We start from the raw sequence: 22,098 nt of genomic DNA on the forward strand, positions 1-22,098 counted from the left end.
TGTTGAGAAATTACTTTACTTCATCTAGCAAACTCGACCCACCATGTGGTACTAGTTCAAAGTGAACAAGTTTGTCCTCATATTTAAGGTCTGTCTGTTGGTCTGTGCTGTGCAAGCACTGTGAATTAACCATGATGTTTGAGGTGCTGATTTAAATAGTGTTGTTGAAAAGCTATATAAAATATCTTAGTTTTCTGCTCTAATTTTTTTTAAGTGTTTCAGAATTTTCATCTTGCTGCTCCTTTCTCTTGCCTAAAATTGATAATTTATGCAGGACCCAAGTATGCGTGCTGCCAATTTTCAAGGGAGCCCAGCCATAGACATGTTCAGCATTCTCGGAATTAGTAGATGGCAAAAGGATAAGAATGAGATATGTGGACTGGAAAGGAAATCCTACTTTTGGAAGGAAACTGAATGGAATCTTGTTTCGAGCAACATGTGTCGGTCATCTAAGCAAGCCAAACTGAGTTGAAATTTAAACAGTTAAAAATCACGCAACACCAGGTTATAGTCCAACAAGTTTATTTGGAAGCTCTAGCTTTCGGAACGCTACTCCTTCAGGTGGTTGTGGAGTATAAGATCTTAAGACACAGAATTTATAGCAAAAGTTTATAGTGTGATTTAACTGAAATTGTTTTGAAAAAGCCCTGGATTGTTTAAGTCTCATCTTTTAGAATGAGCGTGTTGTTTCAGTTCTTTCATATGTAAATCACAGAACTTTAAAGTTACATTCTCAAGTGAACTTTAACAAAGCAAAAGTTTATAGTGTGATTTAACTGAAATTGTTTTGAAAAAGCCCTGGATTGTTTAAGTCTCATCTTTTAGAATGAGCGTGTTGGTTTCAGTTCTTTCATATGTAAATCACAGAACTTTAAAGTTACATTCTCAAGTGAACTTTAACGATTGATGTCATGTCAGCCCAGATGATGCATTTAAGGTGTGAGGTACCCTGTGTGAAGCTGTCTGTGCCACAGTGTTCAGACTGATTCTAATCTAAAAATGGATTTGCGGAATCTTACATGGATTTGTGCTGTTTTTGAACAAAATAAAATGTAATTCTGCAAGTACAAATTCACCCCACAAACTTTGTGTGTGTGTGTGTGTGTGTGTGTGTGTGTGTGTGTGTGGTGGGGGATGTTATGAGTGTGTGAGAGAGAGTGTAAAGGGGTATAGGTCTGTGAGAGGGTGTGTGCGCTCGCCTGAGTGTGTGGGACTATGTGTGAGCATATGAGAGAGGGTCTGCGTGGGAATATGGGTCTCTAGGAATGTGTGTCTGTCTGTTGGGCAATGGGGTCACCTGTAGTGTGACATGAACAGACACCGACTGATGCACACTCACAGAAAGACACAGACACCCATGGTCCTACCTACCTACATACATACATACATACGCGCACACACACAAGTTTGTGGGGTGAATTTATACTTGCAGAATTACATTTCATTTTGCTCAAAAACTGCATGAATCCATGTAAGATTCTGCAAACCCGTTTCTTAGTTTAGAGTCAGTCTGAACATTGTGGCATAGGGCACCTCACACCTTAAATGCATTTTCAGGGCTGGCATGACACCAATTGTTAACGTTCACTTGAGAATGTAACTTTAAAGAAGTTCTGCGAATTACATATGAAAGAACTGAAACCAACATGTTCATTCCAGGTCTTTTTCAATATGATTTCAGTTATATCACACTGTAAAGGTTTGCTATAAATTTTGAGTCTTATGATCTTGTATTTCACAACCATCTGATGAAGGAGCAGCGCTCTGAAAGTTAGTGCTTGCAAATAAACCTGTTGGACTATAACCTGGTGTGTGATTTTTAATTCCGATATCTAGAACTTAATTTCTTTTGTTTTGAACACTTAGCTTCATTGATAGGGGTCTAGTCCACAACAGCAGGCAGGTCATGTTGAACCTTCATAGAACACTGACTGGATGTCAGATGGACGATAGTGTACAGCTCTGGACACTATGCTTTTACAAAGAATGTGAATGGACAGTATAGAAGAGGTTTAGAAGAATAGTTTCAGAGATGAAAACTTCAGTTGTGTGGATACATTGGGAAAAGTAGTGATGTGCTCCTTGGAGAGGCAAACTCTTGAGAGATTTGATGAAAAGTGAATGGTCAGGACATAGTAAAGAGGAAGAAAATGTACTCTGTCTGAAACCATTCTCAACCACTGAAGATCGAGAACCGGAAAACACTTCTTTAAAAATGTGCTTTGCAAAAGAAGTACATGTGGGAGTGAGGGCAAAAACACTTTGCATGCCATATTCAGACAACTCATTGTATTAATGTCTGGAAGTGTGGAGGAGGCAGGTTCGCTTGAGGTTTCAAGAGGGCATTGGATTTTTATTTAAAAAGAAACAGCAAGCAGGATTTTGGGGATAAGGCAGGAGATGGAGCCAAGTCAAAATACTCTGAGCAAATGCAGAACCAAAGGCCTGAATGGCTACCTTCTGCAACATAATTCTGATATTCTGTGAAGCGCCTTGGGATGTTTAACTATGACAAAGACACTATGTAAGTACATGTCGTTACTTTGTATCTTTCCCAATCCAGAGCCAAAGAGAATTCACCTGGGAGGAAACTATGTAGTATTGAGGCAATCCTGTTGATCAACAGTACGTCATTTTGTATCCTCTAGACTTCACAATCCAATCTTAGCAACTGTTTCCCTGGAAATTCAAAATTTTGGCTATACTTGAGTCATTAACAAAGGAATGGGTGGGAATGTTGTAATGCAACAGTAGTTGGAGTTTGCACGAAATAACAAGCCATTGATATCTGAATGTTAAATGTTGGTGACTCCTCCTTCACATTCAAATTATTCCCTCAACCCTGTGAGAAAACAGGAGATTCTTCCTTCTGTCTTAGCAAGAATTGAAGATGATGTATGAACTGGTGAATCTTGGTAACCCTTGATAATCTGTAGTGAAAATTAAAACTCCACAGCTATGTGCATAACAGCATTAATATATCTGTGGTCCAGTCACCTGCAAAAGTGGTTGTCCAAAGTTGCTTAATTCAGACTTTTAGCATTGAACTCTCACTTGACTATTTAAATTGTTTAAAGGCAATTATTGTGAATACTTTACTTCTTTAGTGTAGAAATAGTTTAATTGTTAATGGACTTTACAATATATTGTCATAAATATGTTTACAGATATAATTTGTCAATGCATATGCCAAAATGTGTGTGTGTGTGTGTGTGTGTATATTGCCCACAGTGTGCAGGGATGTATAGGTTAGGTGCATTAGTCAGGAATAAATTATAGGGTAGGGGAATGGGTCTGAGTGGGTTACTCTTTGCAGGGTTGGTGTGGCCTTGTTGGGATGACGGACCTGTTTACATACTATAGGGATTCCAATTCTAAAGAAATTTGAACTAATTGAAGAAGTGCAACATTGGTTTATTGAGGTTGGGTCATGTCTTACATATTTAACTTTTTTTTGAGGCTGTACCTAAAATATAGAGGAGGAAATAATCATGGCTATAGTTTGTATGCAATTCTGAAGGTGTTTGAGAACATTCTGCATAACAGAATGTTAAATTAGGTTGAGGATTGTAAACAGGAAATTAGGAATAAAATGTACAAATACCCAAACTGGAAGAAAGTAATTGGTGGTGTCTCACAAGGATATGTCCTGGAGCTTCAACTCATCAATGTTTTCATTAATGATTTGAAATTGTATATCCAAGATTGTAATGACATAGAATAGACAGGAACAGTAAAATAATTAAGCATTTTAATAGATTAAGTGAATGGGTAATAAACCCGCAATAAATGAATTTGAACACCCAGTGTGAGGTGTCCATTTTGAATTAAAAAGGTTAAATAGTGTCGATCTAAGAACAGTGGTGAGCCAGAATGATTTAGGAGCTTATGTATACTAATCACAAAGACATAGAACAAAAACAGGAATTACTGCAGAAACTCAGCATGTTTGGCAGACTCTGCAGAGAAAGCAAAGTTAACTTTAACTGGATTCTGAAGAAGGGTCACTCAACTCTAACTCTACTTTCTCCATGCAGATCCTGCCAGACCTGCTGAGATTTTCCAGGATTATCTGTTCTGGTTTCAGATCTTCAGCATCTGCTGTTCTTCATTTTATTTTACTAAAATGTATAAGTTAGGCTCAAAGGATAATCCGAAAGGCTAATTGATGTTGGCCTTCATGACTACAAAGTGGAGGAAATTTTGCTGCAGCTTACAAAATCTTGGTTATACCACAACTGGACTAATATGTACTGTTGGTGAAATCGAGATAGGCTATTTAGGAGATAAATTAGAAAACCCCTCTACACAGAATGGCAGAATTGCAGAACGTACTCCATAAAATACAATATGGGCAACTCAATTATTAATTTTCGGCCCAAAATCAATAAGCTTTTCTCTAAAGAATATAAAACGATATAGATTCAAGACAGATGGAAGGAACTTAAGATAAAGATGAGCCATAATTTCAATAAATGGGCAGACTGATGACATTTGATTGCATACACAAATCTACATTTTGAATTTCTAGGTTGTCTAATTGTGTCTTATTTTTCAGTGACTGAAGCAGGCTTTGGTGCTGATATTGGGATGGAGAAGTTCTTCAACATCAAGTGCAGAACATCAGGCCTTAAGCCTAATGTGGTAGTGCTTGTGGCAACAATCCGTGCCTTGAAAATGCATGGTGGAGGCCCCAATGTGAGTAGATGGTGTACACATAGTAATGAGAATGCACCATTCTGCCCACGAGTCTTTTCTTCTATCCAGTCAGATCTATCTTCAACAGAAGGTTTCTTTTCCCATACATAGACATAGTCAAATAACCAAGACAAGATGCATTGAGCAGAAATTGATGTCTGGAGAAAGGAAGTAAAGCTTTAAATGTATTGTCATTCACTTAAGATGGTCAGAATATGTCTGTGAACTAGGAATCACCCAATGGCTCAGGTTCAATGGAGAAATAAGATAGAAATTTGTACCCAATAGTCCAGGGCTGTAATACATCATGATTAAGTGATTCTCCGAATCAGAAGGTGATATGTTGAAAACAACTTCAAGAACCTGAGCACGTAATCCAGTCTGACATCCAAATCCGTACAGTCAATGTTGATAGCTACACTGTAAATGTTGACATTTCAATTGAGGTATGAAACTAAGGCCCCCATCTGCCCAAAGTTGAATGCAAGAAATCTGATGTCACAATTTGAGGAACAGTACATGAGTTATTCGTGCGATGGCCAATGTTTAACAATTATTTAGACATTTTTGATTGATTGAAGTGATCAAAATCTCCTATGGTCACGAAAGGTATTCTGAAATGCTACCTCTTTTGTACTACTTCTACTGTTTTTATTTTTGTGTTTTTGTTTTGTTTTGTTTGCATTTCACCCAAAAATAGCTTGTATAAAATATAACTTCAGGCATGAACATCTGTGTGAGAATCTGTATTTAAGTTAACAAGTGTTACTAACTTGTTCTCTTTCAGGTCACTGCAGGCAAACCTCTATCAAAAGAGTACACTGAGGAGGTATGTATACATCACAAAGACCGGAAGAGTCTTCAGGTTTCCTGTAGTAATGTAATCCAGAATCTTGTATGTGCACTTGTTATGACTGCAGTTGGAGGAGTGCATCATTGCCCTCGTCCCACTAATCTTAAAGCAGTAATGTAAAATAAAAATGCTTTTATTAGCTTATAAAGATGACCAATTTAAATACCTTATCTACATCAGATTGTAGTCAAAAGATCTATCAACCAGGATTCTTAATTATCAAATTATGGATTTAATGTCAAAACAAAACTTATTAAACAAGGATACATTGTTTAGTTAACACTTAAATAATATAGAAGTAATAAGAATTTGCTAATCCACCTGGACTGCACATCCCTGGACACTATGGACAATTTAGTTTGATCAATCCATCTTACCTGCACATCTTTGGCCTGTGGGAGGAAACCGGACCATCTGGAGGAAACCCACACAGACACTGGGAGAATGTGCAAACTCCACGCAGACAAGTCATCAGAGGTTGGAATCTAATCTGGCACCCTGGCACCATAAGGCAGCGCTCCTAACCACTGAACCACTGTGTTGCCCCAGTATTGAACAATATTTATTGAGGTCACTGGCATCTTAATTTTTCTTTCATCCTTTTTAGGGGATGAAAGCTTGACTAGCAAGGTCAGCATTTAATACCTTGTCCCAAATTTCACTTAAAGAGGTGGTGATGTGCTTTCTTTAACAACTGCAGTCTGTCTAATGAATGGAGCTCTCTTAGTGCTCATGGGTCAGGAGTTCCAGGATTTTGACCAAGCACCGGTGACGATATATTTCTAAGTCAGAATGGTTGTTGACTTTCCAATGTGTCTGCTTGTCCATCTAAGAGTTAGAGATTACAAGTTTGGGGATGTGCTGTGAAAGAAATCTGTAGGAATTATGTGCAAAGTAATGGAAGGATAAGTTTATATTATTTTTTACGCCAAATAAACATACAAATTACTTTTAGATATTCAACATATTGCATTATTTCAACGTATATTTAAACTGTAAACTCTAAGGTGTAAATATAATTTTCAGGCATGTTAGTCTCAGATTTGAGATGGTGAAAATAAAGAAAATGTTGTAAGTAATGAGAATTTGCCGCTTATTTTGGAATTAATCTAAATCCCAAAATAATTTAAGTAAGAAATTTAGTGTAGCATTATTTCTGATACAATAAAACTTTTATTTTTTGTGATGTGATGGATTGAATGGAGCCAGTGGGTACCACTCATTTCCAGAAGGGATTCTCTATTCACGAGCTTTCTCTGGAGCAGTCATATCTTCGAATAATTTCCAAGCATAATGAAACAAGATGGCCTGAGAAATGCCTTAGCTACGTATGCAGGTGCTTTAATACCAGTTAGGATTACATAATCTCATGGGCTTTAACTCCTTCAGATGTTCTTGATTAATTTATTCCTTTGTATAAATTGACATAGGCCGAATAAGTCCAAACCATTGAAAGATTTAATAAGATGAGGTTTCACAATTGAGAAATGAATGCCATTTTATGTAAAAGCACAAGTAGTGAAACTAGCTGACCCTCCCTAATCCAGCTGCATTTGAAGCCATTTATAGGTGTACTTTTCCTGCCAGTATATTTGTTTACAGACTCTGTTTTCTCAATTCAGTTCTGGTGAAATGTTAACTCTGCTTGTCTGTCTGCAGGTGCTTGCTGACCTGTTCAGCATTTCTATACTTAACCTTTTAAGTTTCTTTGTTTAAGGCTTATGTCATTGTTTTTGTAGAACCTGAAACTGGTGACTGATGGGTGCTGTAATTTGCAAAAGCAGATAGAGATCGCTCAGCTGTTTGGGATTCCGGTTGTAGTTGCTGTGAATGTATTCAAGTAAGTGCTGTGATTTGGGACTCAATGGGGAAGCACTTAATACATTATGGAGGCCTTGTCCCCTCAACAGAATTTCAAGCTATAGGTTTTCCACCTCTAAGAACTGTCCAGTGTCCAATCAATGTAAACATCTATTAATGAAGGGGCTTCTCATCACTCAATCTTTTCTCAAACTGAACAGGTATATTGCTGATAGCCAGTTAAATTCACTAACAGGTTGATGCTGCATCACCAGAATCAGTTGTTTGATTGAACAGCCCCATTGAGCACCACTTCCGTTCACATCCGTGGTCGCCAGTCTGTTAACTCCAGGTATTCCATCCAATTTAAACACTTTCACTGGGCACGGTGGCCCAGTGGTGGGCGGCACGGTGGCCCAGTGGTGGGCGGCACGGTGGCCCAGTGGTTAGCACAGCTGCCTCACAGCGCCGGAGACCCGGGTTCAATTCCCGCCATAGGCGACTGACTGTGTGGAGTTTGCACGTTCTCCCCGTGTCTGCGTGGGTTTCCTCCGGGTGTTCCGGTTTCCTCCCACAGTCCAAAGATGTGCAGGTCAGGTGAATTGGCCATGGGAAATTGCCCGTAGTGTTAGGTAAGGGGTAAATGTAGGGGTATGGGTGGGTTGCGCTTCGGCGGGGCGGTGTGGACTTGTTGGGCCGAAGGGCCTGTTTCCACACTGTAAGTGTAATCTAAATCTAAATCTAAATCCTAACATTCAAATGTCGTCTTCACCTCTTCCCTTCGATCGTAGAAAAGTAAAGGATAGAAATAACCTGTGAAGTCTAAGTGCGCTTTTTGGAAGAATAACCTGGTTAGTTTCATTGTCCTTTGTTTCTCATTTCTCTGCATCGGATTCTGGGTAATCCAAGATGGAGGATGGGAAAAATTTCTGGCTGTAAGAGCTGCACCTTTTTTGAGGTATTTTAGGTGTTGGAGGTGATTTCCTCGAACTCCAGGAGCAGCAATAACTGTTTATATGCTGTTGCATTGTTTTGGAACTTTGGAGGAAAAAACAGTCAAAACAGAAGCACTTTTAAAAGGGAGAGGAATAGACAAAGGAAGCACATGGTCAGGTCAGTGCGAGAGAGAGAGTGAAAGAAGCCCACATTGTTAACTGACACAGCAGTGGACCTGCACAGTTACTGCCTTTGCTCTTGAATTCATGTATTGCTGGACATCGGAGTGCATCTGGGAAAATTAACAGAGTGAAATTCACAACTAATCTTGGAGGAACCTGTTTGGGAGAGGTCACAGCACAGAAACAGTGGATATTTTAAGCGTGGCCTTACAGTACATCTGCAGTAGTGAGTAGAGTGGGTTTTATGATTATATGTTTTATTGAGATGTCTCTTGATTAAACTTAAAATATAAGCCATAAGTATTAATTTAACCTGGAGCACTGTTTTGTAGAGGAATAAGTCAGTGCTATTTTCTGGGTCTGTAGATTGAAAGAAGCAAAAATGACCTTTAGTAGAGTGATATGCACTTCTTGTTGGATGTAGGAGTTTAGGGGGGGGGTTTGTGTTACTGACGATTATATCTACTATAAATGCCATTGGTTGCAAACACTATCAGATCGAATGGATTGGTTGGAGCGACAGTGGTAATGAGGAATTTACAAGAGCAAGGGGATATGATGGAAGGCAGTTATAGGAAGGGAGAAAAGTCGCAGATACAGTCACGTAGATGGGTTAACTCCAGGAAAGGTTAGAGAGGTAGGCAGGTAGTGCAGGAGTCTTCTGTGGCTATCCCCATTTCAAACAAGTAGGCTGTTTTGGAAAATGTAGGGGAGGATGGATTCTCAGGGGAGCGTAGCATGAACAGCCAAGTTTCTGGTATTGAGACTATTTCTAATGCGAAGAGGGGTACGTCAGGTTCCAAGAGATGGATTGTGTTTAGGGGACTGTCTAGTCCGAGGTACAGACAGACGTTTCTGTGGCCAGCTGCGAAGAATCGGAATGGTGTGTTGCTTTGCTGGTTCCAGGATCAAGGATGTCTCAGAGAGGGTGTACAATGCTCTCAAAGGGGAGAGGGGCCAGCAGAAAGGGAAAAAGTTGAGATTCTGAAGGGAGACTACAGAGTTATGCAAGAATTTAAAAAGGAGGTACTCAAGAGTAGTAATATCTGGATTACTCCCAGTGCTACGAGATAGTGAGGGCAGGAATAGGAGAATAGAGCAGATGAATGCATGGCTGAGGAGCTGGTGTATGGGAGAAGAATTCACATTTTTAGATCATTGGAATCTCTTTTGGATAGAAGTGACCTCTACAAGAAGGACGGATTGCACCTAATTTGGAGGGGACTAATATATTGGCAGGGAGCTAGAGCTGCTCGGGAGGGTAAGTTTGGGGGTGGTGGGGGGGTAGATAATGAGGAAAGAGGTCAATCTGATACTGGTACAGTTGAGAACAAAGGTGAGTCAAACAGTCAGGGCAGACAGGGACAAAGCAGAGAACAAGGTAGGACTGCTAAATTAAACTGCATTTATTTCAATGCAAGAGGGCGAACAGGGAAGGCAGGTGAACTCGGGGCATGGTTAGGAACATGGGACTGGGATATCATAGCAATTATAGAAACATGGCTCAGGAATGGGCGGGACTGGCAGCTTAATGTTCCTGGATACAAATGCTATAGGAAGGATAGAAAAGGAGGCAGGAGAGGAGGGGGAGTGTCGTTTTTGGTAAGGGACAGCATTACAGCTGTACTGAGGGAAGATATTCCCAGATATACACCCAGGGAAGTTATTTGGGTGGAACTGAGAAATAAGAAAGGGATGAACACCTTATTGGGATTGTATTAAAGATCCCCGAATAGTCAGAGGGAAATTGAGAAACAAATTTGTGAGGAGATCTGTTATCTGTAAGAGGAATAGGGTGGTTATGGTAGGGGATTTTAACTTTCCAAACATAGACCAGGACTACTACAGTGTTAAGGGTTTAGATAGAGAGGAATTCGTAAAGTGTGTGCAAGAACATTTTCTGATTCAGTATGTGGATGTACCGACTAGAGAAGGTGCAAAACCTGACCTACTCTTGGGAAATAAGGCAGGGCAGGTGACTCAGGTGTCAGTGGGGGAGCACTTTGGGGCCAGCGAACATAATTCTATTCGTTTTAAAATAGTGATGTAAAAGGATAAACTACATCTAAAAGTTGAAGTTCTAAATTGGGGAAAGGCTAATTTTGACAGTATTAAGCAAGAACTTTCAAAAGCTGATTGGGGGCAGATGTTCGCAGGTACAGGGATGGCTGGAAAATGGGAAGCCTTCAGAAATGAGATAATAAGAATCCAGAGACAGTATATTCCTGTCAGGGTGAAAGGGAAGGTTGGTAGGTATAGGGAATGCTGGATGACTAAAGAAATTGAGGGTTTGGTTAAGAAAATGAATGAAGCATATGTCAGGTATAGACAGGATAGATTGAGTGAATCCTTAGAGTGTAAAGGCAGTAGGAGTATACTTAAGAGGGAAATCAGGAGGGCAAAAAGGAGAACATAGCATTGGCAAATAGAGTTTAGGAGAATTGAAAGGGTTTATCAAATACATTATGGACAAAAGGGTAACTAGGGAGAGAATAGGGCCCCTCGAAGGTCAAAAATGTGTTGCTGGAAAAGCGCAGCAGGTCAGGCAGCATCCAAGGAGCAGGAGAATCGACGTTTCAGGTATAAGCCCTTCTTCAGGAATGAGGAAGGTGTGCCAAGCAGGCTAAGATAAAGGTAGGGAGGAGGAACTTGGGGGAGGGGCATTGGGAATGCGATAGGTAGAAGGAGGTTACGGTGAGGGTGATAGGCCGGAGAGGGGGTGGGGACGGAGAGGTCGGGAAGATGATTGCAGGTCAAGAAGGCAGTGCTGAGTCTGAGGGTTGAGACTGAGATAAGGTGGGAGGGTCGGGATTTGGAAATGAGGCAGCTGGAGAAATCTGCATTCATCCCTTGTGATTGGAGGGTTCCTAGGTGGAAGATGAGGCACTCTTCCTCCAGGCGTCGTATTGCCATGGTCTGGTGATAGAGGACGCCAAGGACCTGCATGTCCTTGGCGAAGTGGGAGGGGGAGTTAAAGTGTTCAGCCACGGGGCGGTTGGGTTGGTTGGTGCGGGTGTCCCAGAGGACCCAACCGTCCAGTGGCTGAGCACTTTAATTTCCCCTCCCACTCCGCCAAGGACATGCAGGTCCTTGGCCGCCTCCATCGCCAGACCATGGCAACACGGCACCTGGAGGAAGCGCACCTCATCTTCCGCCTAGGAACCCTCCAACCACAAGGGATGAATGCNNNNTACCACTGAAGAAGGGCTTATGCCCGAAACGTCGATTCTCCTGCTCCTTGGATGCTGCCTGACCTGCTGCGCTTTTCCAGCAACATATTTTTCAGCTCTGATCTCCAGCATCTGCAGTCCTCACTTTCTCCCCCTCAAAGATCAGCAAGGCGGCCTTTGTGTGGAGAGGCAGGAGATGGGGGAGATACTAAACGAGTATTTTACATCAGTATTTACTGTGGGAAAAGGACATGGAAGATATAGAATGTAGGGAATAAGATGATGACATCTTGAAAAGTGATAGCAGAGGAGGAAGTGCTGGATGTATTGAAATGCATAAAAGTGGATAAATCCCCAGGACCTGATCAGGTGGATCCTAGAACCCTGAGGGAAGCTAGAGAAGTGATTGCTGGGCCTCTTGTTGAGATATTTGTATCATCGATAGTCACAGGTGAGGTGCCTGAAGACTGGAGGTTGCCTAACATGGTGCCACTATTTAAGAAAGATGGTAACGACAAGCCAGGGGAACTATAGACCAGTGAGCCTGATGTCAGTGGTGGTCAACTTGTTGGAGGGAATACTGAGGGACAGAATGTACATGTATTTGGAAAGACAAGGACTGATTAGGGATAGTCAACATGGCTTTGTGCGTGGGAAATCATGTCTCATAAACTTGATTGAGTTTTTTGAAGAAGTGACAGGATTGATGAGGGCAGAGCGGTAGATGTGATCTATATGGACTTCAGTAAGGCGTTTGACAAGGTTCCCCATGGGAGACTGGTTCGCAAGGTTAGATCTAATGGAATGCAAGGAGAACTAGCCATTTAGATACAGAACTGGCTCAAAGGTAGATGACAGAGGGTGGTGGTGGAGCGTTATTTTTCAGACTGAAGGCCTGTGACTAGTGGAGTGCTACGTGGATACTTTTCTTAATTTATATAAATGATTTGGATGTCAGCATAAGAGGTATAGTTGGTAAGTTTGCAGATGACGCCAAAATTGAAGGTGTAATGGACAGCGAAGAAGGTTAGTCCAGATTGCAAAGGGATCTTGACCAGATGGGCCAGTGGGCTGAGGAGTGGCAGATGGAGTTTAATTTAGATAAATGTAAGGTGCTGCATTTTGGGAAAGCAAATCTTAGCAGGGGTTGTATACTTAATGGTAAGGTCCGAGGGAGTGTTGCTGAACAAAGCAACCTTGAAGTGTTGTTTCATAGCTCCTTGAAAGTGGAGTAGCAGCTAGTTAGGATAGTGAAGAAGGCGTTTGGTATGCTTTTCTTTATTGGTCAGAGTATTGAGTAAAGGAATTAGGAGGTGATGCTGTGGCCATACAGGACATTGGTTAGGCCACTTTTAGAATATTGCATGCAGTTCTGGTCTCCATCCTATTGGAAAGATGTTGTGGAACCTAAAGGATTCAGAAATGATTGACAAGGATGTTGCCAGGGTTGGAGGATTTGAGCTGTCGGGAGATGTTGAATAGGCTAGGGCTGCTTTCCCTGGAGCGTCGAGGCTGAGGAGTGACCTCAGAGAGGTTTATAAAATCATGAGGGACATGGATAGTATAAATAGACTTTCCCCTGAGGTGGGGGAGTGCTAAGGGGCAGCGTTTTCACCCAGAGGGTGGTATGTGTATGGAATGAGCTGCCAGAGGAAGTGGTGGAGGCTTGTACAATTGCAACATTTAAAAGGCATCTGGATGGGTATATGACGAGGAAGGGTTTAGAGTGATGTGGGCCAATTGCTGGCAGGTGGGACTAGATTGGGTTGGGATACCCGGTTGGCATGGACGAGTTGGGCCGAAGAGTCTGTTTCCAATATCTTTCATAAGCTTATAGTTATATCTGTATCTTGCACCCTTGCAAGCAGTAATTTCCAAATCTGAACTTTTCCTTAGTCACTTCTGGTACTTTTCCCTCCAGTACACTTCTAGCTAATGACTGACATCTATGTTCTCCTGTAATTCAGTCTTCAGGCATTGGAATCGGTTCCTCTTTATTTATTTTATCCACATCCTTTACGATTTTAAATGTCTCTATGAAGTTTCCTCTTTGCTTCTCCTCAAAGGAGAGCCCCAACTTCACCAGTATATCCATAAGTGAGATCTCTCATCCCTGGAACCATTCCAGTAAAAGGCTCCTGAGCTGTCTTCAAAATCAAAATCATAAAGTTCTTACTAAAATATAGTGTCCAGAGTTGCATTCAATATTCCAGTGAGGACCAAGCTAATGTTTTAAGTAGGTTTAGCACAGTATCTTGGGTTTTATACTTTCTGCGATCATTTATAAAGCCCGTGATTCCACGTGTTATGTGTTAAACTCTCCTGCCACTATCAAAGATTTGTGCATAAATACCCCTGCCTCTCCCATATGTTCTTTTGAGTTGGGCTTTTGTGCAATCCCTCATTTTGTCACTGCACTCTGCTTTCAGCTGTCTTGATCCTAAACTCTGGAATTTTCTCCCTCACCAGTCAGCCTTTATGGTTGCCTTTTTAAAATTGCTCTTTATAACCTTTCTAATTAGCCAAAAAGTTAATTATCTGCCTTTGCATGTCTATGTGTGTGTCATTGTGTCAGGTAACAATCCAGTGTAGGACCCTGGGATTTTACTTAAATTAAAGGCACTACATAAATGCACATTGCTGACTATAAACCGAGAGTTTAAAACAATTCATTTTAACAAAATTACTATAGATGTATGCTGGAGATATGGTGAACTATAAATGGAGCCTTTGTTTAGCAATCTGCCTCTGATAATTACTGGTTAGTTGTTTTCTGTTAAAGTAGCAATTTCAATTATCCATTGATCTGATTTAAAGGATGAAAACAGCATCGGAATTCATTACTTTAAAAAGAATGTTATCTAATAATTAGAAAGATGTGACTTTGAACTTCACAAGGATGGATTCTAATGGAATTATCCAATGCCTTTAGAAATGGGTCTCACTGAACTGGAAAAAAAATTACTCTGCAATCCACTTATAGTATAAATGAAGATTAGAAACTTCATAGGTTGAGTGAAGATTTTTTGAACTATTTTAGAAAAGTTGAATTAGCAATTTATGAATAATTTTCTAGTGCTACTAGTAGCAGCTCAAGACATTGGACATTTGAGTTTTAATCTGAGAACCAGGACATTCAATTGATGCAGTTCAGCTTTGAAACCTCTACTGAGTTTCTCACACTTTAATTTCTGACACAACCCCTGGTGGCCACAGTTTATCTTTCCACGTTGAAGTCTGAACCCAGCAGAAGCATTTAATTCTGCATTTATTGATGGTAAGACTATTCTACCTACATGGGACATCAAACTAAGAATTTGGTTCAAAAATAGGGAAAAAAAAGCGACTGGAAGGTATTGAGTTGAGACTGAGATGGTGCTGAGTGGAATGTTAAGGCCATTAGATGCCTGTTGCTTCTGATCTCTAAACAACCTAGGCATTGAAACAAATTGCAAGCTTTATCAAATTTCTGTAATGCTCCAAAATAGAGAGCAGTACATACTCTGATAGTAACTGTTAAAGATATACAGGGGATTTATAGGCGTGATGGGAAAAAAAACTAGTGAAAACTAAAATTTAAACTGAGATTTAAAGTTATTCTCATGAGTCAAACGATTGTATAACTGAGGAATGATAGTACGCTGTTTGTCCTGTTGAATGCGACATGGTTTTGAAGTATTGCGAAATATAACCAGAACATTGGGACAAGAGCATTTCGGTCTTGTTTAAATATCACTGCTTTTCTAGGGCAGTATGTTCAGTTTAGTTATAATTCCACAAAAATGCTTAAGTATATTTTGGGAAAAATGGAAATAAGAGCAACAAATGTAAAGGAAGGATTTACTGTGGGGACTGTTTGGAAAAGTATAACTTTATAGCATAAAAAGGAGCAAGAGATGCACAAGTTTAGTTCGCTACTTCAAAGTGAAGTAGATCAGTCGGACTGCAGGTATTAACTTAATTGCATGAAAAGTACATTTCAAGCTGACCTGAAGAATCAATCACACTGGCTGGCTGGAATAATTTGTTAGCTGATTTGTTAAGAAAGTTACTGAAATATTATTTATCTTTAAAATGTAATAGGATGCCAGGCTGGGAGTTTTATTTGCTGTAATGTGTGAAATCTCATTGTCAGGTTTAATCACCTATTCAAGCTGCTGCAAAGCCAGCAGAGTTTGCATTTGACTAATGGGGAGCAAACATGCCAATACACAAGTCCAGGAAATCGAGGCATGTGTTAACTGAAGCCAAGTTTTAAAATATTGTTAGGCATGCACAAAAATATAGTTGAATAGAACATTGGTTAGGCTACTTTTGGAATATTGCATGCAATTCTGGTCTCCTTCCGATAGGAAGGATGTTGTGAAACTTGAAAAGATTCAAAATAGATTTACAAGGATGTTGCCAGGGTTGGAAGATTTGAGCTATAGGAAAAGGTTGAATGGGCTAGGGCTGTTTTCCCTGGAGTGTTGGAGGCTGAGGGGTGACCTTTATAGAGGTTTATAAAGTCATGAGGAGCAAGGATAGGGTAAATAGACAAGATCTTTTCCCTGGGGTGGGGGAGTCCAGAACTAGAGAGCATTGGTTTAAGGTGAGAGGGGAAAGATATTTAAGAGACCTACAGAGCAGCTTTTTCACACAGAGGGTGGTGCATGTGTGGACTAGGCTGCCAGAGGAAGTGGTGGAGGCTGGTACAATTGCCACATTTTAAAAGGCATTTGGATTGGTAGATGAACAGGAAGGGTTTGGAGGGATATGGGCCAGGTGATGGTAGTTGGGACTAGATTGGGTTGGGATATCTCGTCAGCATGGACATGCTGGAACCAAGGGTCTGTTTCCATGTTGTACATCTCTGACTCTAAATATAGCAGCTAACGTTATAGACTACACAGAACTGGATAACTTTTCATTCATCAATGACTACCTTTCTTAAAGGCTAACTGTTTACAGGATAATCTTGTACCTTTGCTTCAGATCTTAATAAATGGGTTAGGTTGTTTTGGGATACTATATGCACTGAAGTACTGGAAAGTTGTGCCAGTGAGGAATCAGGCTGCCAGATCTGGAGCAGGTCGCTTTCTAATCTTGTGACATCAAGCATGACCTGTTGAAACTGAACTTAAAGGTCCTAGGGAAATATTAATTTATATGCAGAAGATATGGTGGGGGGGGTGGTTAAGGACTAAACAATAGGTGGAGATAGAGCCCAAAGAGAAGAACAGCTGGACAGACAAAGGAGTAGATAAGGATCTGGCTAGGAGGGTGAATACCTGTTATTGGAGATGGTTAATGGCTAACCATAGGTAGTATGTAATGACAGACAGCGATAACAAGGCCTGTTGAGTGGCATAGGGGGCTAGGACGTGGGAGAGTTCAGGCCCTAAAATTATTGAACTCTATATTGAGTCCAGAGGGCTTCAGGGTTCCTAAGTGGAAAATTAATTGTTGTTCTTCCAACTTGCGCTGAGTTAACCTTTGCCACTTTAACACGCCACACTTTCTCCTGGCTAACATTTTTTGTCTCAGGCCTGCTATAGTGTTCCAGTGAAACTCCGCGCAAGCTGGAAGAGCACATAATTTTCTGCTTGGGCACCCGTCGGCTCTCCAGACTCAATATTGAGTTCAATAATTTTAGGGCCTGAACTCTCCCCATGACCTAGCCCCCTATCCCACATACCAGGCCTTGTTATCATATAGTCTGCTAGGTAGTACGCACTACCTATTCTTAGCTTTTAATGGAGACTGTTAATAGCTATTTACCCATATTTATCTGTACAACCGCTATTCTGTCTTTGGGCTCTATCCCCACTTCTCATTTACTCCTAACCTCCTCCCTGGCATTTTCCTAGCTTCCATCAGTTCTGAGGAAGGCTCACTGGACATGAAATGTTAAGTCTGTTTTGTCTTCACAGATGCTGCCAGATGGGCTGAGCTTTTCCAGCAATTCTGCTTTTGTTTCTGATTTATAACATCCACAATTATTTGGCTTTTAAAGAGGCTCTTGTTTGTCTGTCTTTCTTCTTCTCAACCTACCCACTTCGCAACACAATCCGCGGATACTGCCTGACCTGCTGTGCTTTTCCAGCACTGCACTCGCAACGCTAATCTCCAGCATCTGCAGTCCTCACTTTCGCCCTGTGTAGTCTGTGGTCCAGCAGAAATTGAGTACTAACAAATGAACATTGACAGACTCGCCATCTTTTGACTTAAGTGCTGACCAAGGCTGAAGACCATTTCAACACAGAATAAAGCATCATGAGTAGGTTGGTCAGCTAGCTCATGGCTGGTTAGATCATCGTAGCTCTATTTGCCTTGCCTTGTTTACGGAGAAAGGGAGAACTGCAGATGCTAGAGATCGGAGTTGAAAAGTGTAGCACTGGAAAAGCACATCAGGTCAGGCAACATCCGAAGAGCAGGAAAATCACGTTTTGGACAAAAGCCCTTCATTAACCCTTCCTGATGCTGCCTGACCTGTGCTTTTTCAGCGTCACACTTTTGGACTCCTATCTTCTGTATATCACTTAATATCCTTACTTAACAACAATGTGATCAATCTTAAACTCTGAAATTTTCAGTTCATCCCCACCAGCCCCAACCTCAGCAACTTTTTAATGGAGAGGGACCTAGAATATTAACATTGTTTGTGTAAAACAATGCATACACTTCCTTACGGCTGAGCTCTGAGTTTAAGGTTATGTCTGATTATTTTGGACTCTCCACCAGACCAAATAATTTCTCTCTCTCTTTTTACCCTGTCAACTCCTTTAATCATTCATGACTATTTCTTCTGTATGGAAGAGAATGGAAGCCTACTCTCGTGTTCCTGATCTCAACATTTTAAATCTTGTAGTCCAAGTTTCATTCAGGAGCTGTAGCTCGTCTCCAGATCTAATACCTTTTTAGCATTTAAAATTGATAATGGGTATGCATGAAGAAGAATTTAAGGTTCACTGTAAGAGTATTAGGTGTGTTGCTTGAGCAATTGAGGTAATGAAAGGCAGTAGAAGTGCTGTCTTTCAGATGGGTAGAGGTCCCTTGGCACTAGTGGAAGAGGAGTATGGTACTTCATTGTAGCTTGACCAATATTTATCACTTAACCAATATCACAAGAAGAGACCATTTGATTATGATCACATTGCTGTTTTTGGAATCTTGCTGTGCACAAATTGATTGTTACGTTTCTAATACAACACCAGTAACTTCTCTTCTAAAGTACTTTGGTTCAGTCATTTATGATACTCTAAGATTGTGAAAAGCACTGTATAATCACAGTCTTTCTTTGCATAGGACTGATACTGAAGCAGAGATTAATCTTGCCTGTCAAATTGCAAAATGCTCTGGAGCTTATGATGCTGTGCCATGCAATCACTGGTCCATTGGAGGCAGAGGGTCATTACAGCTGGCTGAGGCTGTCAGGCAGGCTGCAGATCAGAAGAGTAGCTTCAATTACCTTTATGACCTAAAGGTAAGAACCTTTTCTTTTAAAACTTGTTCTCTATTTAGATAAGTGTCAAATGTTCCCCTATGAGATACAATGAATATAGTAGCCAAAGTAAGGGGTATGGTGGTAGGAAAACCACAGGCAAACTGCTGGCAATTGCCTGAAATGTATTTGCTGTACATCAGTAAGAATAAAACAAGACCTGCTTTCAACCTGCTATTTCAGGAAAGCACCGTGGAGTCACATTTGCAGGTATAAAGTAAACTTACAAAATTCTCATACATGCTGCAGATATCATAAGTTATCGATGTTAATGACTCTGCAGTACTAATGTGGAATTGAGTCACCAATAAGCCAAAAGTGCTAAGCATAACCATCACTGAACCCCTTGGGCTATGAAAGATAAATAGGAAGTGAAACTGTTAATAACATATGTAATCACAAGTAGACTGGAACACAATGAGAATTCTCCTTCTTTTGAATAGTGCTATGGGTTCTTTTGCGTGCAACTGAGAGAACATGTGGCCTCTGTTTACTATTTCACTTCCTGCAATGTAGTCCTTCCTTGATGTTGCACTGGACAGTCTGCGATACATTATCGAGTGGGTGTTGAACCCATATCCCCTGACTGAAAGAAGAATTCTATCACCTGGTGTAGAGCTGCAGGTTATGACAATAAAACTGCCCTGTGTGCACGTGTACAATGATGCAGGACTGCAACATTAACAGTATCTGTTGCAGTCATAGACTGCAACCAAGAGAATGAAGATACAAGGTATTTTAATAGACTGGAAGCACTGTAGTATGATCTGGGGGTGGGGCATACTCTTTTTGCCTATCTCGTACAGCTTGGTCTCACTATTTGAAAAATGAGGGGCTGAGACAAATAGAGACACATCCTATTAGCACTCCAGGAATTAGACAGAATATTGACAGATAAATAATCCATGATAAGGTCATGCTAAACCTCTCTCTTACAATTGGATAGAGTGAGGTGTTGGGAATGTTGAAATATTCAAAATGGGGCAGCACGGTGGCTCAGTGGTTAGCACTGCTCTCACCGGGACCCAGGTTCGATTCCAGCCTTGGGCAACTGTGTTTAGAGTTTGCACGTTCTCCCTGTGTGTGCGTGGGTTTCCTCCGGATGCTCCAGTTTCCTCCCACAATCCAAAGATGTGCAGGTTAGGTGAATTGGCCATGCTAAATTGCCCCGTGGTGTTCAGGGATTTGTAGGTTAGATACATAGTCGGGGTAAATGTAGGGTAATAGGATAGGGGAATGGGTCTGGGTGGGTTATTCCTCCGGAGGGTCGGTGTGTACTTGGTGGGCCAAATGGCCTGTTTCCACACTGTAGGGATTCTATAAAAGGAAAATTTAAAAATCAGCAATCTGTTCTTCCATTATTTTATTTCACTCAGTCTCATTCCCAACTGGTTCATTCTGATTTGTTGCCAGAATGTTTCTTAATATGAAAGTAAGCTCTGACAAAGCTGAATGAAATATTTTCACATTTATTTAACCTTTCTTCCTGGGAAAACCATACAATCACTCAAAAAGACAGTAGGTGGAGCTTCAGTTAGAAAATTCAGCCCTGGGTCTCAGTAACAGGAAGGCTTTCATTCTTTTAGCACTTTTTTAGCCATGGCTGTAAAGATTTTTGTAACAATTGTGCACTTTTAAGGAGATAGTGACAATCTAACTATACAAGCTAGATTTAATCCAGGATGAAAGAGGCTGTGCTACAAACAAAGGAGTTAGCCAGTCCTTGTTTGACGTGTAGCAGTTGCCTCTGAATGAGAAAGCTATGGACTCAGATTTGAGCGCACAATCTGAGCTGTCACTCCTGAAAATGTACTACAACAGTCTTAATGGATGGAGGTCACTATCTTTAGTATGAGACATTAAACTGAGGCTCTGAATGTTCTCAAATGACATTATTTGAAGAAAAGCAGAGAAGTTCTCCGAAGAAACCAACTCAATATCTATCCTTCACCCATCATCGTTAGAGGCAGTGCAATCTTTTTGTTACCTCTTGCTGTTTGTGGGGCCTTGCAGTGCATAAATTTCACAGTAATTACACTTCAAGTGATTGCATTGACACTACAGTGCTTTGGTACAAGCTAAGGTTGCAAGATAGCTATAGAAATACAAGTTTTTTTTTTAAACGTAGAGGATCAGGCATGGGATTTTCTTTTTCCTTCCTCTGCTTTGATTTTAGTGCTTGAATATTTTCCTTGTATCTTGAGGACCAGAATGTGACCCAGCTTGATTCTAGTCTGGATAGAGGTATCTACAAAATGAACATAATTCCCTCTAGCTTGAGTCTATTTCTTTTCGTCTATAGTTTTTTCTGCATTTGAGCAGTCTTTAATAAATAGAACTTCCTAGTTTATTGGGTTTCCTCTGCAGGTTTGCTGCTGACCTAAGCCTTGACTCATTTGCTATTTTTTAAAGTTAAGAAACCAAAGCAATCACCCCCTCCTCCCAAGAAAATGATAAAAAGGTTAAAAAATGTCAGTCCAAGCTCAGAAGAAGGCTTTTTTCATATTCCTGGAGTGAAATTTTATGCTTTTCAGATACCTGAAAGTGAAAGTAATTATATGGATTTATGCAATAAAATGTAAGATTATTCACTTTATACGCAATCAGAAGTATCCCATCGGAACCTTCACAATACATGAATACAAATATTTTACCTTGTTATAATTCTTTTTAGGGCATCTTGAAATTTTCCTAACTAGTTGTATCAGGTCATATAAGATATAATGAGTAAGTTAGATTTTAAAAGTGAACATCAATGGTGAATGAAAATACCATCATTTTTACGTTTAATGAACATTGAGTAGATAGACTGGAGAAGTATGCAGTACTATGGCAGGTGAAATTTAACGTAGCAAAATGAATTGCACAGATTTAAAGTGCGTGTAGGATCAGAGATTTGTGGAGTTTACATACACAGTGCTTTGAAGGAGCTGAGACAAGTTGAGAAGATTGTTCTTATGAAAGGGTGCACATATG

The 22,098-nt window shown here is 40.5% G+C and overlaps 1 protein-coding gene across 1 annotated transcript in view; it reads left to right on the top strand.

The window, feature by feature from the left end:
• mthfd1l (methylenetetrahydrofolate dehydrogenase (NADP+ dependent) 1 like) overlaps positions 1–22,098 on the top strand; it is a 179,411-nt gene that overhangs the window by 102,054 nt on the left and 55,259 nt on the right. The window contains exons 20-23 of the mRNA XM_043696855.1: positions 4,559–4,698; positions 5,486–5,527; positions 7,291–7,391; positions 18,927–19,104. Of these exons, the coding sequence (XP_043552790.1) occupies positions 4,559–4,698; positions 5,486–5,527; positions 7,291–7,391; positions 18,927–19,104 (461 nt within the window). The remainder of the gene's footprint in view (positions 1–4,558; positions 4,699–5,485; positions 5,528–7,290; positions 7,392–18,926; positions 19,105–22,098) is intronic.

The sequence above is a fragment of the Chiloscyllium plagiosum genome, chromosome 9, assembly GCF_004010195.1.
Source record: "Chiloscyllium plagiosum isolate BGI_BamShark_2017 chromosome 9, ASM401019v2, whole genome shotgun sequence".
Taxonomy (NCBI): Eukaryota; Metazoa; Chordata; class Chondrichthyes; order Orectolobiformes; family Hemiscylliidae; genus Chiloscyllium; species Chiloscyllium plagiosum.